The 14477-nt window shown below is 38.7% G+C and overlaps 1 protein-coding gene across 1 annotated transcript in view; it reads left to right on the top strand.

Annotated features, from left to right (window-relative positions):
* HCFC2 (host cell factor C2) overlaps window positions 1-14477 on the top strand; it is a 245069-nt gene that overhangs the window by 55764 nt on the left and 174828 nt on the right. The window contains exon 4 of the mRNA XM_086919162.1: window positions 5280-5488. Within this exon, the coding sequence (XP_086775288.1) occupies window positions 5280-5488 (209 nt within the window). The remainder of the gene's footprint in view (window positions 1-5279; window positions 5489-14477) is intronic.

Genomic DNA, 14477 nt, shown 5'->3' with positions numbered 1-14477 from the left:
AAAGAATAAACCTATTCAAAAGACTTAATTTTCTCAGAAAAGCACCTTTGAAAATCGTCCTTCTTCTTCTAAAGAGTCCAAAGAACGTGATTTTCGTCAACAACGTCCATTTAGCAACCAGAAAATACGTTGTTTTAGGTGTGGAAGTTTCTCCCACACTTCTAATTTCCCTAATTGTTATGCAAAAGACAGTATTTGTAATAACTGTGGAATCAAAGGACATTATGCACGTGTGTGTAGGTCTAGTAAGAAAAGAGATACTAATGAAACTATCTCTGACATTGTACGTACAGTTGTGGTTTCCAATGTTAAAGGTGAAATGGTTGACACAGAACATATTTTCATGCCACTCTGTGATATAGGAATTGACAAATTTGTTTTTAAACTAATGGCAGACTCTGGGTCTCCTTTTACCTTAATTGGGAACAAGATTTGGGATGAAGTTGTAGGTTTAGAGAATGTTCAACTTTTACCTTCTGACATTTCTCCTCTGAGTTATACTAAGTCAAAAATAGAGATTTTGGGATACACTGTAGCAAATATCTCTTTTAGAGGTAAAAATATTTGTGCCAAGGTTTATGTTGCTGTCAGGGGAGACAACCTTCTTGGTTGGCGACATCAGCATGATTTAGGTATTATTCTTAATCCTGGAGCCAAAGATCCTAAGAATCAAGTCATGTTAATGGAAGATTTTCTGTCTAGTTCTCTTCCTAGTCAGGTAGATTTCGTGTGTGGGTCTGCCAAATATTTTGCTGATTTTCCTAAAGTTTTTTCTGATACCTTAGGGTGTTTAAAAGGATTTGAACACAGAATTATTCTTAAGAAATCTGCCAAACCATGTGTGCACAAAGTTAGAAAAGTACCTAACATGATGCTTGAGCCACTGAAGCTTGAGATTGAAAGATTGTTGAATTTAGGTGTGATTGAAGAGATTGAATCTTCTGAATGGCTAAGTCCAGTGGTTTTAGCACCCAAGGATGGTGGGAAATCGATTAGAATGTGTGTGGATCTGTGCGTATTGAATGAATGGATCTGGGTCAATCGACAGCCCTTGCCCAACATAGCTGAGAGTATTAGTATTTTGAAAAGTGCAAAGATTTTTAGTGTGCTTGATCTTTCTTCGGCTTACCACCAAATTGTATTACATAAAGATTCCAGACATCTAACATCTTTTGTTACACCTCTGGGTGCTTATCAGTTTCTTAGAATGCCATTTGGTTTAGCTTCGGCTGCTGCGTGCTTTCAAAGAGTGATGAAGATGGTCCTTGGTAGTCTTTCCAATGTAATGTTCTTTCAAGACGATATTTTAGTTCATGGTTTGGATGAGTGTGAACATGACAAAGTATTGATCAGTTTTGGACAAGTTAAATGACAGTGGACTTAGTTAAGAAGGAAAAATGTCATATTGGTTTAGAGTCTGTCACATATTTGGGACATGTTATTTCTGGGAGTGAAATTCAACCCTAATTGGAATTGGCTGAGAGCATTGTAAATGCACCGACTCCTGTAGATAAGGACCAGGTCAAGTCATTTTTAGGAATGGCGTAATTTTATTCCAAGTTTGTTAAGGGCTTTGCCAGTCTTGTTGAGCCCATAAGATCTCTATTAAAGAAGGGTGTACACTTTACTTGGTCTGTTGATTGTGAGAAAGCTTTCGAATTGGTTAAGATGGAGATAGGTAAGATGCCAACTCTGGGTTATTTTGACTCCAAACTTAAGACCATTTTGACAACTGATGCCAGTCTTAAGAGTTTGGGTGCTGTGCTTTCCCAAGTTGTGAATGGAGAAGAAGTTGTTGTTGCTTTCGCTTCAAGAGCCTTAAAGGAAGCTGAGTTCAATTATTCTTGTATTGAGAGGGAGGCGTCGGCAGTATTTTGGTCTGTACTTCATTTTAAATTTTACTTGTGGGGCATTCCGTTCGTTGTTAAATCTGATCATTGTCCCCTGGTTCAAATTTTTTCTTGTCATCAGAGTGATCATATGACGCCTAGGTTGAAAAGATGGAGTGAAGGTTTGCAAGAGCTTAACTTTATAGTACAGTATATTCCAGGATAGAACAATAAGCCTGCTGATTGTTTATCACGTCTTCCTATCGAAAGAGATTGTGTTGCAGATGGTGTCGCTACATGTAAAAATTGGGTATTGGAGTCTAGCATTTCCAAGGAGGAATGGTTACAGTGTGTTAAGGATGACGCCATTTTTCAGTTGTTAAGGAATGTCATCAGGAACGGGTGGCCAAACTATGATGTTCTTGAGTCTGAATTGAAGCCTTTTTGGACGGTGAGGGATGATTTGACTTTCTTCCAAGATAATTTGATGAGAGGTGACAGAGTTGTGCCTCCAGGTGATTTAAGAGAAAGAGTTATCAATCTCGCTCATGAAGGGCATTTGGGTAGAAATCTCACGAAGGCTCGGATTAGAGAGAGATACTGGTGGCCTGGTATGGATCGTATGGTGGAAGCCGTTATCAAAGATTGTCATTTGTGTGCGGTCAATGACAAATCACGTACCACCAGTCAATCTCCTCTTTCACCCGTTGAGGTTCCTGTTGCTGTCTGGACTAAGTTGGGGTTGGATATTGCAGGTCCGTTTGAGCTTATGCCCTCACATGATAGATTTGTTGTATTGTTGGTGGATTATACCTCTAAATGGGTGGTTTCCAAATGCAAGAGTGTTGTTAATTCTAGAACTGTGATTGAGTTCTTGAGGGATGTGTTTGTGTCGGAAGGAGTGCCGAAGTATTTGCTCACTGATAACGGGGTGCAATTCACCTCCAGTGAGATGGATAGTTTTTTGAGAAGTCTCGGAATTATTCATCAGAAGACAGCTCTTTACTCTCCACAAGCGAATGGTCTCACGGAGAGGATGAATAGAGTTGTGAAGAGTTGTGCACAGAGGGCCTTGGAGTCCAAAGTCTCTTTTAGCAAGGTTTTGAGGGAGACGTGGTGGGCACATCGCACGACTCCTAATGCTGTCATGCAGAGATCTCCTTTTGAAGCTTTGAGGGGAAGATTAGGTAGTTCTAAGCTCAACCCTACATGGCTTCCGGAAAGGGTTTGTGGTGACAGTGTTGAGGAAGAAGTGAAAAGGAGAGAAGTGTTGACAAATTATCAGCAGAAATATAATCAACGTTATGATTCTAAGATGGTTGTCAAACTTAGGAAATGGAATGTGGGTGACAGTGTGCTGGTGAAAAAAACGAAATTTGGTCACAAAGGTGTTTCGAGTTTCACTGGTCCTTTCACCATTGTTTCTATAAAGAAAAATGTTGTCACTTTGGGTAATAGTTGCACTTGGAATATGTCTAAATTAGCTAAGTGTAATGATGTCAGGAATCACTTCAATAGTGGTTCCAGTTTCTCCAGCAATCCTAGTGTTGCTTCTCCTACAAGTGGCCAGAGAGATACTCCTAGAAGGTCTTTACGGCTTCCTAGGAAATTCAAGGATTTTGTAATGCGTTAATTTATTTTATTGTTATACATTCTCTTTTCTAGTTTGATGTTTTATATTCTCTCTTCAAGTTTTATTTTTATTTCTTTTACTGTGTATAGGGGATGTGTTATGGTTGCTGTCTCTTTAAGTGTGTCATGATTCATTACATCATTCATGGAATGATTACATTCCAATTGCTGAGAATTCAGTTTGCTGTTACTTTTGCTTGTTGATGGTTGTACATTAAAGCTACTCTGCAACTTCTACTTCTCCTGAATTGAGTGCTTTCATCAGTACTCTTGGAAAGATATGTGAATTCCTAAAATGTTTAACACTTCAACCTTACTGGGTGAATAGCTGAGTTGTAGATGTATAAATATTTTGGTGCATCTATCCCTTTGCCTGTGCAGAGGTGGAATAATCTTGGGGTTGTACGCGTTAACAGCAAAAATTGCTTTGTGCAGTGACTGCTTGTACCCAAAATAGCCTGTGATTTAAATATGTGAGCTTGTTATTTGGGAAGCATTTACTGAACTTTAGTTATCTGGGATGGATAAGCTACTTGAGGAGCTCTGAATTTAAAGGAATGAAGATGATTGTGTGGCACAATACAGGTGTACATGGTTTTGTAGGTTAAAAGTTATAATGAGAGGTATCAATAGAGAAAAAAGGGGAGAGCGTGAATAAGGAGGAAAAACAGGCTGCAATACTGCGTGAAACTATATCCATGTTCTGGTATTCTATGCCATTTGTTAGCTGACACAACAAGGTGCTCGATGGAATGCTTGAATTAATCTCAGCCACCGGCAATCTCTCATGCCAAGTCCCAATCCATCGTTTTTTGTCCACCATGCCATCTCAGTTTGGTCCCAGCCATATGTAAATAAGCCTAGGCCCTGCTTCAATCAGAGTAGTCCATGCCGAACTGTCAGGTTAATTCAAGCATCTATCACCTGGCAATCGCTCAGGCCGCATCCTAATCCATCGTTTTTCACCCACCATGCCACCTTAAGTTTTTTGTATGCTTTAATTTGTTTGCTACTATACCTAATCAAGAAAGACTAGTCCAACAGGACGTGCTGGGGTCTTAAGGGTGTATGTTTGATGATGTATGTTTAAAGAAACACTTATTTCCTGTTATAAAGTCCTCACCCACCAACCTAGTTGGTGCAATGCTTCATCACGGGCCCACTCGATGACACCGAATGTGTCCTGGTTGTGCTTCAACTCCTGTGTTACAGCGGAGCAGGTGTGTTGCTGAGTGTGCAGTGTTGGTGACGTGAAAGGTGGAAGGTTAAAAACTGTCCAGTGGTCCCATTTCCTAAAGGTTTTCCTTAATGTTTGGGCCTCTGGCAGTGATAAAAGCAAGGCGTTGGATGTAGGTGGAGTAGTATTAGGGTACTCCTGCATCCAGTGGGTGGTCTATTCTATAAACTGGCTTTCTTCAGGACCTATGTGATATGTGAAGGTGGGATCTATGCTACTAGTCGTGTCATAGGTCAGAAAAATGTGTTGCACGCGCTAAGGTGCATTATATGTAAGAGGGGGCTTCCCTCTCAAGACATTAACAATTGGTGTATTTGTTTCCTATCTGTAGAATTTCCTTATACTGAATATGTTTTCTCTGTGTAAAGTATAAAGATGGCTTCTGTTTTTCATCGCATTGTTAAATTGTTTTAGACATTAGTATTATTGATAAGCTAACCTTGAATCTGGTGTTACTTGCTATTCTGTATTCTAATATGAACATGCTTTGCGACAAACCTTTGGTGCCTTGCACTGTTTTTCACTAACTTGCTTTTCCTTTTGCTCTTTAATTTGTTTCTTTTCAACATGACCGAACCTAGGTATCTGAATGATTTCTATGAGCTGGATCTGCGACCTGGGTCCGGGGTTGTGGGCTGGAATATTCCCATAAACAAGGGAACAGTGCCTTCTCCCCGAGAATCCCACACTGCCATTGTTTACTGCAGGAAAGATTCCAGAAAACCGAAGTTGTACATTTTTGGAGGGATGTGCGGGCACCGACTGGACGACCTCTGGGAGCTAGACCTAGGTGGGTACAATCAGGCAAGTAACACAGTGCGAAAGGCTGCTGTCTCAGTCGTGTATTTCACTGGTTTCTTCCCTCCTCGGTGCATGCTGGATTTTGTTTCCTGTGTTTTTTTGTGCTTTTCAAAAAGTGAGTTTCAAATTGTAATCTGTAATCAAATACTTGTCACATCTTGAACCTTCTTTATAGGCTCAAAAGCTTTCATTAAAGCGCCACATTGATGGAAAAGGTAATCCATAAGCACATTATTATATCAATTAAGGTAAAATGATGGAGAAAATTTATGTTTAAGACTTACATCCGTTTTTCCTTCCTCTTACAAACATCACTTCACATAAAAAATACCCATTAATAATACATTTCCCTTAAATCCTTACTCAAATCATCTTATCCCAAAAACCCTTATTTATCTCTGGGTAAAAATACTAGTCAATTTCTTTAAAATCGAATTTATAAACAGCACTTATAAATAGTACTTATCTTATGTTCGAGCAGCAACAAAAGAGGAAGATGGCTGCTTTACTTGGAGTATTACAATTGAAAAATAACAACCTAGGCAATTTTAAAAGTGAGAAACCCTAATGGTAAGCATTAATGAAGGTATGACTACAGCTGGCTAAAAAAACACATGATTTTATTTATCAATTGTCACAGTAAAAAGGAAATTCATTCATATAACATACAATTTGAGTAAAAAATTCCACAGTAAACAATTACATAAACATCAATGCACAAGAGTAAAACACAAAGAGAGAGGGTAAGTGGCATAAAAATAGGGTCTCTACGCGCGTTTCGGCGGCCAGCGCCTTCTTCCTGGAGTAGCCACGTAATATCTATAAAGTAAAAGATGCATTTAGGGTATAAAATTATATCGTTTCACAGTTGCATTAATAAAAAACAATTTTTAACAATAAAAGTAGAGATCTAACTTTAAAAAAAAAAAAATTTTAGCAGCTGTAGTACAACAAAAACAATTATATTTTCTTTTAATTGCTTTTTGTCACTTCCTTGTAGTATTCTGTCCAAAGAGTAGAAAGTTATTAAATGATGAAGAGAGGGCGGGAGGGGAGGTTATTCGCAATGGGGGCGAAATGCCATAAATGGGCATGTATTCGAAATTGTCATTGGCGAAATATTTATGAAAAAGGTCTTTTGGCTTCAAGTTGTTTGTACAAGGGACGCTCTATTCTATTTTATTATATAGGTAGGCGTCTAGTAGCTATATGGTTGATAAATAATCATCGTGATTCGTATAATCTTTTGCTGTAGATAATACAGAATATGTCCAGCAAGTTGGTAGGGAATGCCATGGAAAGGCATATATGCCAAGATCTTTTATGGCTAGATATATTTTGGCAACGCTCTGTTTATTTCAGGATAACTATATGAGGGTGATAGCCTCTTCTAAGGTTCAGAGATCTGCGTAAATGATACGTTAATCATAGCAATTAATCAAAATAATCTGTTGTGATTAATACATTATCTGCTTGAATAATTGCAGGAAGTTTTCCTTCAGTCTTATTTTGTGAGGTCTGTTTCCAGGTATTCCTAGAGATAGTATAATATCACTTATTAGACTTTCTTTTCAGCGTTGAATACTTACTAAGAAGATTATTTTCCCAAGAAGCAGTACACAGTAGATTTTCAGTTTCTTACTGCTATTCTTTCAGTATTCAGTATGGATAAAACTTGAGAAAGAGAAAATAAATAATGACAGACTGTTAATTGATGGGGGTGGTCAGATTCGCATCATTTATAGAGGTCGAGTATGTTACATTATTTTTACCTGGTTAATCTGGTACTTGAGTTGTTACTACCCGCCAGCCGGAACCCTTTATTTGAGTAATTTTTGGGTGATTTTCATGACGATTTTCCAGGGATATTTTCAGTTTCTAATATCATGGAATATAGAAAAAGCAAAACTGGGTATTTACTTCTTTTGATATAAAAGTCAAGTAAGTATGAAAAAATATCTGTAGTTAGCCATTCTCTTACCTCGGGGGTTCTCAATCTTTTTTTCCTCCCCCCACAGAGATCTGGAAATACTACTTGTGTTCTATAGTTTTTGTTCTAGGATATGTTGGTCTGATGAAGTACTGGTCTCAATAGCAATTTATTTATCTAAATAAAAAGTTTTGACACCAATCTAAGTGAGTGGTATATTATTTTATTCTTGATTTTTGGCAGAGTTAGCTAATCTTGCAGTATATCTTATTTAAATGACTAATCTTACCTAAGTGATTCGGTCTTCGTATTTTCTAGGTCCCAAGAGTAAGTGGATTACAAGATTCTTGAAAATCCTGGGTTTGAAATTAAAAGTTCTCCCTGCCTATAAAAATGAATGAGTATGTCAAATAAACGGATGTTCTCATTATCTTATCTTGGACATTCTAATTGTATCTGCTCTAGTGTGGGCTCTTACCCGAAGATAGACGGCAGGGTTTCCAATGTCCGGTGGCTGGTCGGTACGTCTCACGGCGTCAGCAAGCGCGGGAAACTGATGGCTAATTGTGTTCTCGCTGGGTTTGTATTTATACCGAAGTTAATTGGTGTAAAGCATTCACACCTGTTCGTTCGTCGCGTATTATGTGTATGTTATCGTGGCTCCTGCGGAATTCGAACGGGTGGTAAATGATTCGTCCGATGTTTTTTAGCGGGCTTCATTGATTGGCTGTTAGTTTGTGTGGAGTTTTATATAGGTTTCAATGATTGGTGCATTGTCGAGTAGTTTCTAACAGCAATAGAGTTAGCGTCCTTAGCAACTAACAACGCGCTATAGCGAAAGCAATTTAAAAATCGCAGAGTTAAGCGTAGCTCATATAGTTTATGTATTAGAAGCGGTTCTGGTAGAAAAAAAGGGGGGGTTTTTTATAGCGTCCGTGTCAAATACAGCGGCCTCAATGATTGGTTGATCTCAAAATCACTGAGTATATTGAAGGTGATCACGAACAACGCAGATTTTAACATAGCTTTATGGCTTATGTACTTGTATTCTACTGGGTTATGTTTTAACGGTAAAGAAAAAGGCATTTCGTCTATAACGGCATTATTCCAGGAATAGGAGAGCAATTATTGGACGTATGTAAAAAATTATAATAATAGATGATTACACTATCGGGGAAAGGCTCCTCTAAAGAATAGGAGAAGGAGAGATATATAGGTTTATATTGCCAAAACAACAAAACCATCAGGTGTTGATATTTATTGATATTTGTTATATCAAGGGGAAATTGGGGAAGAATTTTACTTTTAATTTATCCCCTAGTTCAGATTTACAATTGTTTAGATTTTGGAAAGAGAGTTTCTAGACATCAGATACTTTCTAGAAGTCTTTAAACAAGGCTGAATACAACAGAAACTAGGGGGTTTGACTATGTTCTATTTCAAGAAGACTTTAATATCTTTAGCAGATTGCATGTTCCCACGGAATTTCACTGTTTAGGTCTTGACGGAAGGTATTAAAAACAAAAATCCAAAAGACTTCTCTCTTTTTCCGAATGGCCATTCCCCCTTTGCTGTCAGGAACATGGATTTTCTCTAAAATTCTCCATTTAAAGTCGTCAGAACCATGTCCTTTGTCTATAAAATGTTTGACCATAGGGCATGCAGTCTTTTTGGTTTTTATGGCTGAACGATGTTCACTTAATCGTGTTTGTACCATTCTTGAGGTTTCCCCTACGTAGCCTTGAAGGCAAGGGCATTGTATGAAATAGATTACGTTGGTCGATTTGCAGTTCCACATTTCCCTAGCTTTAGTTTTGTGACCATTATGTTCAAATTCATCGCCTGATAGAATGTTCACACAGGACTTGCATGATGAACAGGGAAAGGTACCTTTTAGTGGGTTATTGGTTACAATTGATCGCTGACTTAGGGTATCGTCGTTGCTGTTTTTCTTAAAGCGAGAGTGAACAATGAATTCTTTTATGTTTTTATTTCTTTTATGTGCAAAAAGTGGTTTCATTAGTTTCTGGTCGTTATTGCAGTTGCTATTTAATATGTGCCATGGAGTATTATACATGTTCTAAGTTCTGGAATGTTTTGATAATATTCTAAGTTCTATAGTGTTGTTGCTGCTGTGTTTGGGCAGGAATAAAAGGGATATGCATAATGTTGGCCTCCGGGCCTTTGACATAAAATTGTAATGTCACAAAGATTTCAGAATTGGCTTGGGACAGTGAAAGAAAGAAATATGTGAGTTCTAATTATGTATTTATTTTAAACATTAGACCAGTTTGAAACATTAAACCCGTAATGTTTTAAACATTAGACCAGTAATTTTTATTTTTTATTTTTTATTTGTGAAGTTTTATATAGCGCAAACTAGATCCCGAAGGATATCAGAGCGCTTTACAAGTGAGGCCAAGAGTGTAATGACAACAACAAACTAGTGAAAAACGGGGCTCATACAATACACAAAAGAAAGTGGGCCACGAGGAGGCAATAATATGCATAGAAAAATTCCTCATCGTTGTCTGTCGACTCCCCCCTACCCCACTGCTCTTACCTGCACCAGCCATCACTGGGGGAAATGTAAAGTCTATCCTTTCCATGCTATTAATGTTATATATTGTACAATTGTCCTGACAAAATTGTGCCAGGTTAACTGACGTTTCTAAATTACATTTTTCCAGGGCGTAGAGCTCATCCCATCCAGTCCTGATGAAAGCACAGGGCACTACGGTCATTACACTTTAGGGCTGAAACAGGTTGACTTTTATGTAGGGAATAGGATTATCTCCGTGGACACCCCCTTTTCTGTTTTTTAGAATACCAGGAACACTACAAATGAAGGGATACCTTAGGAAGTATTTTTTATTATAAGACCTCAGCAGGAGAATATCCAAAGTGCTCCTTGGAACATAATCGAGCTAATCCTGTTTTGTTTTAGGGAATAAGAAGAGACCAGATAATGAAGCATGACAACAATAGAGTGTGTGGTGGTCTAAATAACAACTTGTCAGGGTCAAGCCTTATACCTTGCACAATAGGATACCTTTTGGTGGGACATACTATAAAAGCTAGCACAATTTGTCACTTTACTGCATGTCAGCAAAGCGACAAGTTTTTTCCCTTTACAGGAAAAGTATATTTCTGACGTTTCATGTCCCTAGGATAAGTAGACATTTTATAAAATACCACAGGCACTCTTCTTGCATAGCCCAGACATGAATGTTACGAAACCCAGTTTCAGGAGACTGAACAGACCTTTTACAGGGAACATAGACCATTTACCATTCCCTGCCATTCACACCCAAGAGTTAACTGCCTTAAGAGGAGTCTGTCATAGCAATAAGCACCCACATGAGTCGGATCTATTATCAATACTGTGTAGTCATGATATGTAACCTCTTGTAGCACAATATCAAGTCCAGAACTGATATTTACAAACAAGGTTCAGGAACAAGGACACTATCTTATATAATTTGCAATCCAAATAAAATTATTAACAGTACAGATGGACGATCTGTGGTTTTGTATAAACAGGAGGATGTACAGCATTTATGTTCTAGAGTGTACAATGAAGATACATTCTTTCCCCAAAGTTGTTCATCAAAAGTACTCTTGAAATTCAATAATGTGAATAACAGCTCTTCCTGACTGAGAATGTGTTAACTGTTTTCAACAGCAAAGTGATCAGAGAGTGGAATTCCTTCTCCAAATAAAACATTGTTTGCAGGCAAATCTATACTGTTTGTTCATTTCTGGACAAGTCATATGTACAGAACGTTTGGGCTTAATGAACTGACCAGATACTGGGTGCCATCATGCCCAAGAGCTGACATCCGCTGCAGAAATTCCTGCCATCAAAGAATCCCTTGCACGAACGTTTGCATGGAGAAGTAAAAAAATGTATTCTAGAACTACCAACTTCACAGAATCCTACCATATGTCACGGGATGCCTGCTCCCTTCACACGGACGCTTGGTGGAGAGCCAATATGACACATTGGGAGAAAAAGTGAGCCGGAAACCCCTGCACAGAGAGGTTTTCCAGCTTTTGTGAGGAAGCTCTGCGCATCTGATGACCATTGGTGGAATGAGTTTGGTCGTGTAGGGTGAGGGAATGGGGAGGGATGTGCAACCTCTCCAAGACCTCAGAGCCAGCCTCATAAGCTCTTTATTTTTTTTGAGGGGGTGAAGGGGATAAATATGACTCGTATGCAGAGCTCAACACTGAGCCACCAATCCTCCAAAGAACCACTTAGAACAATGGACTCAAGGCACCGCCCCCTAATCAGACCCCTGCCCCATATATATAAAAATATATATATATATATATATATCCGCTCCTCCGCACCTTTGCCAAACACGGAGCACTCGTGGGTGGGTGCCGCTAACACGGTGATGCTCCGTGTAAAATATCACGCTCCAAAGTTACTCTCTCCCAGCTGGGAAGAAAATAAGCAGCACTCGCGGGGTTATCTCTCAGTTTTCTGTTTTATTTCAACGCTTCACAAACGCGTTTCGGGGTCTTCCCTTCTTCAGTGTGTTTACATAATGCAAACTGAGGCGGCATTTTAACTATACGTAACAGTTATGAAAAGCAATGTAGGACTTTTCGCCCCGAAGATTTAATGGGCACCATCTTGTAGTGTGCAAAATCGCAGAAATAGCTACATATAAAAACATATAAAACATTTCTATACATATCTACATTATTATTTAGAATATCTACATCGATATATTTACATTTTGTACAGTCACTTATTTTGGCGTATTTCTGTGCGTTACCCAGATTGATTTTAAAGCACACTATTTGTTTGAATTTAGCCTTGGATCGGGCTAAGGCGATTTCTGATTGTGGAACGGCCACATCTCACTACCATCTTGCCGTGTATCGGCTAGCCCTTCATCTGTTACGAATTATTTATCCTGCTCAAGTTGTTATATGTGTAAGAAAATTATGTGTATTAATGGCTCAGCCTAGCTCCCTAAGTGAACTATTAATTCCTCACCACTATTAAGACCTCTAGGGGTCTTACATGCAAATCGATGATGAACCTAGATTCTAAACTTCTTAGTTTGAGTACCCTGTCTCCTCCTCTAGCATAAAGGGGTACATGATCTAATCCAAAGTACTGGAGTAAATCTCTATTGCTTTGATGTTTGATGGCGAAATGTCTAGCCACTGGGTAACTCATATCTTTGTTCACAATCGCATGCATGTGCTCTAGAATCCTCATTTTGACACTATTTATCGTGCTTCCTATATACCTTAGTTTACAGGGACAGACTAAACAGTAGACCACATGTGTGGTCTGACATATTATGAATTTATTGATGGTTTTTCGTTCTTTCAAGCCTGGGATGTCATAGCCTAGAACTCTTTTACTAAATGCACACGCCTTGCATTTTCCACAGGGGAAGAAGCCTTTCATCTCAGCCAGCGTATTCTTTTTAGGTAATGGGTTATCTAAATGGCTATCAACCAACTTATCCCTGAGAGATCTTGCCTTTCTGAAGGTTATCAGCGGAACTGGTGGAATGTCCATTCCAATATTTTTATTGGTCTTTAAAATATGCTAGTTCTTTCGTAGTGTTGTCCTAATGAAATTTGTGTCTTCTGCGTATGTAGTTATTAGGCGAAATCTCCCCTCACTGGTCTTAGTCTTCTTTTTGTCTGCAAGCAAATCCCTTCTTGGTATTTTGCTGACCTTTTTTAGTGTATTCTCCAGTAATACTAGACTATAGCCTCTGGCTACAAATCTTTCAAGGCTCTCTTTGGCTGTTTGTGTGAAATCACTTTCATTTGAACAGTTTCGTTGTAAACGTAGAAACTCCCCATAGGGGATGCTATTCTTTAGTTTTGCTGGGTGACTGCTGGTAGCATGTAATGTGCTGTTACCAGAAGTTGTAGAAAAAGGGAGTGTACCTATGCCTCTAGTATTATTTCAAACGATTAATGCCTGAATGAGGATGAACCAAATTTTATTAGTTTATCCTGACATTTGATTTATGTCATTCTTCTTTTCAATTGATTATAGAACTTCTTTTGTATATAGACAGAGAAAGACCATCGTCAACTTCACATATTGCCATACAATTTACAACATGGTGAACCACAAATCGTACACATTTACAGTGGAAAAAAAACATAAAAATGAACAAATGAATTTAAATTCAAAACAAATGTGCTCACAATTTCCAAGGATGAATCGGTTTAAAGTTACCAAAAACCATTGAACAAAAGCTACAATTGTCAAATCAATTCCTGAGGGGTGAAAAAAAGCTTTTTTGATACCACCCCGGTCCCTGTTGAAATGTCACTATATTCTTATTTTAGTCGGGGGATAAATGCCATATGACAAACAGATGTCGTTGGCATTAATGTCTTTAACGAATAAATGCCGACGCGTTTCGAGTCCCACTGTCTGAATCACAGGACTCTCATCAGGGCAGGATTAGTCGAATCCATGGGAACTGTTTGTGAAAAATGAAGGGGAAGATTTTTTAGAAAGCGGTCCTCAATCCATTTAAAGAACCTTAAAATGAATTGCATCAAAAGATGCGGCATACCTTTTTTAACCAAGGATGTGCTGGCCTTTAAAATGTCGTCAGTGCCGTGGCTGTCACACTGCAATAGAGTAAAATTCAAATCAGGGAAAAATGATTCCCAGTGTGGGCAGCATCGTGCTGGTGTAGGTAAGGGGGAACAGTTTTTTACCTTCAGTCGACATGCTCTGGCGGCGTGTTTATCGTCGTCTAGATATACTCCTATTGCCGGATTAGTTTATATTTCTGAAAGAATAAGGCGACACGTGAGTATTTAGTGCTAAAGGAAGTCACTTGAGACCCGTTTAGAAGGAGGGGAGAGGCGCGGGACTTACTCGTGGGGAAAGCGTCCAGGAGGCGGAAATCAATGCCGCTGTTGATTCAGGACGGTTCAGTCCTGTGGAAGGTAAAGGGCAAGTCACTATACTGGTCCTTCATTGAGTGATAAGAGAACCGCCATAACAGCTTCAGAGTCTCACCGTAAAGATGCGCGACTT

This window comes from Lissotriton vulgaris, chromosome 1_1, assembly GCF_964263255.1.
Source record: "Lissotriton vulgaris chromosome 1_1, aLisVul1.2, whole genome shotgun sequence".
Classification (NCBI taxonomy): domain Eukaryota; kingdom Metazoa; phylum Chordata; class Amphibia; order Caudata; family Salamandridae; genus Lissotriton; species Lissotriton vulgaris.
Note: the sequence above shows the minus strand (reverse complement) of the source record. Positions and strands in the feature narration are given on the sequence as shown.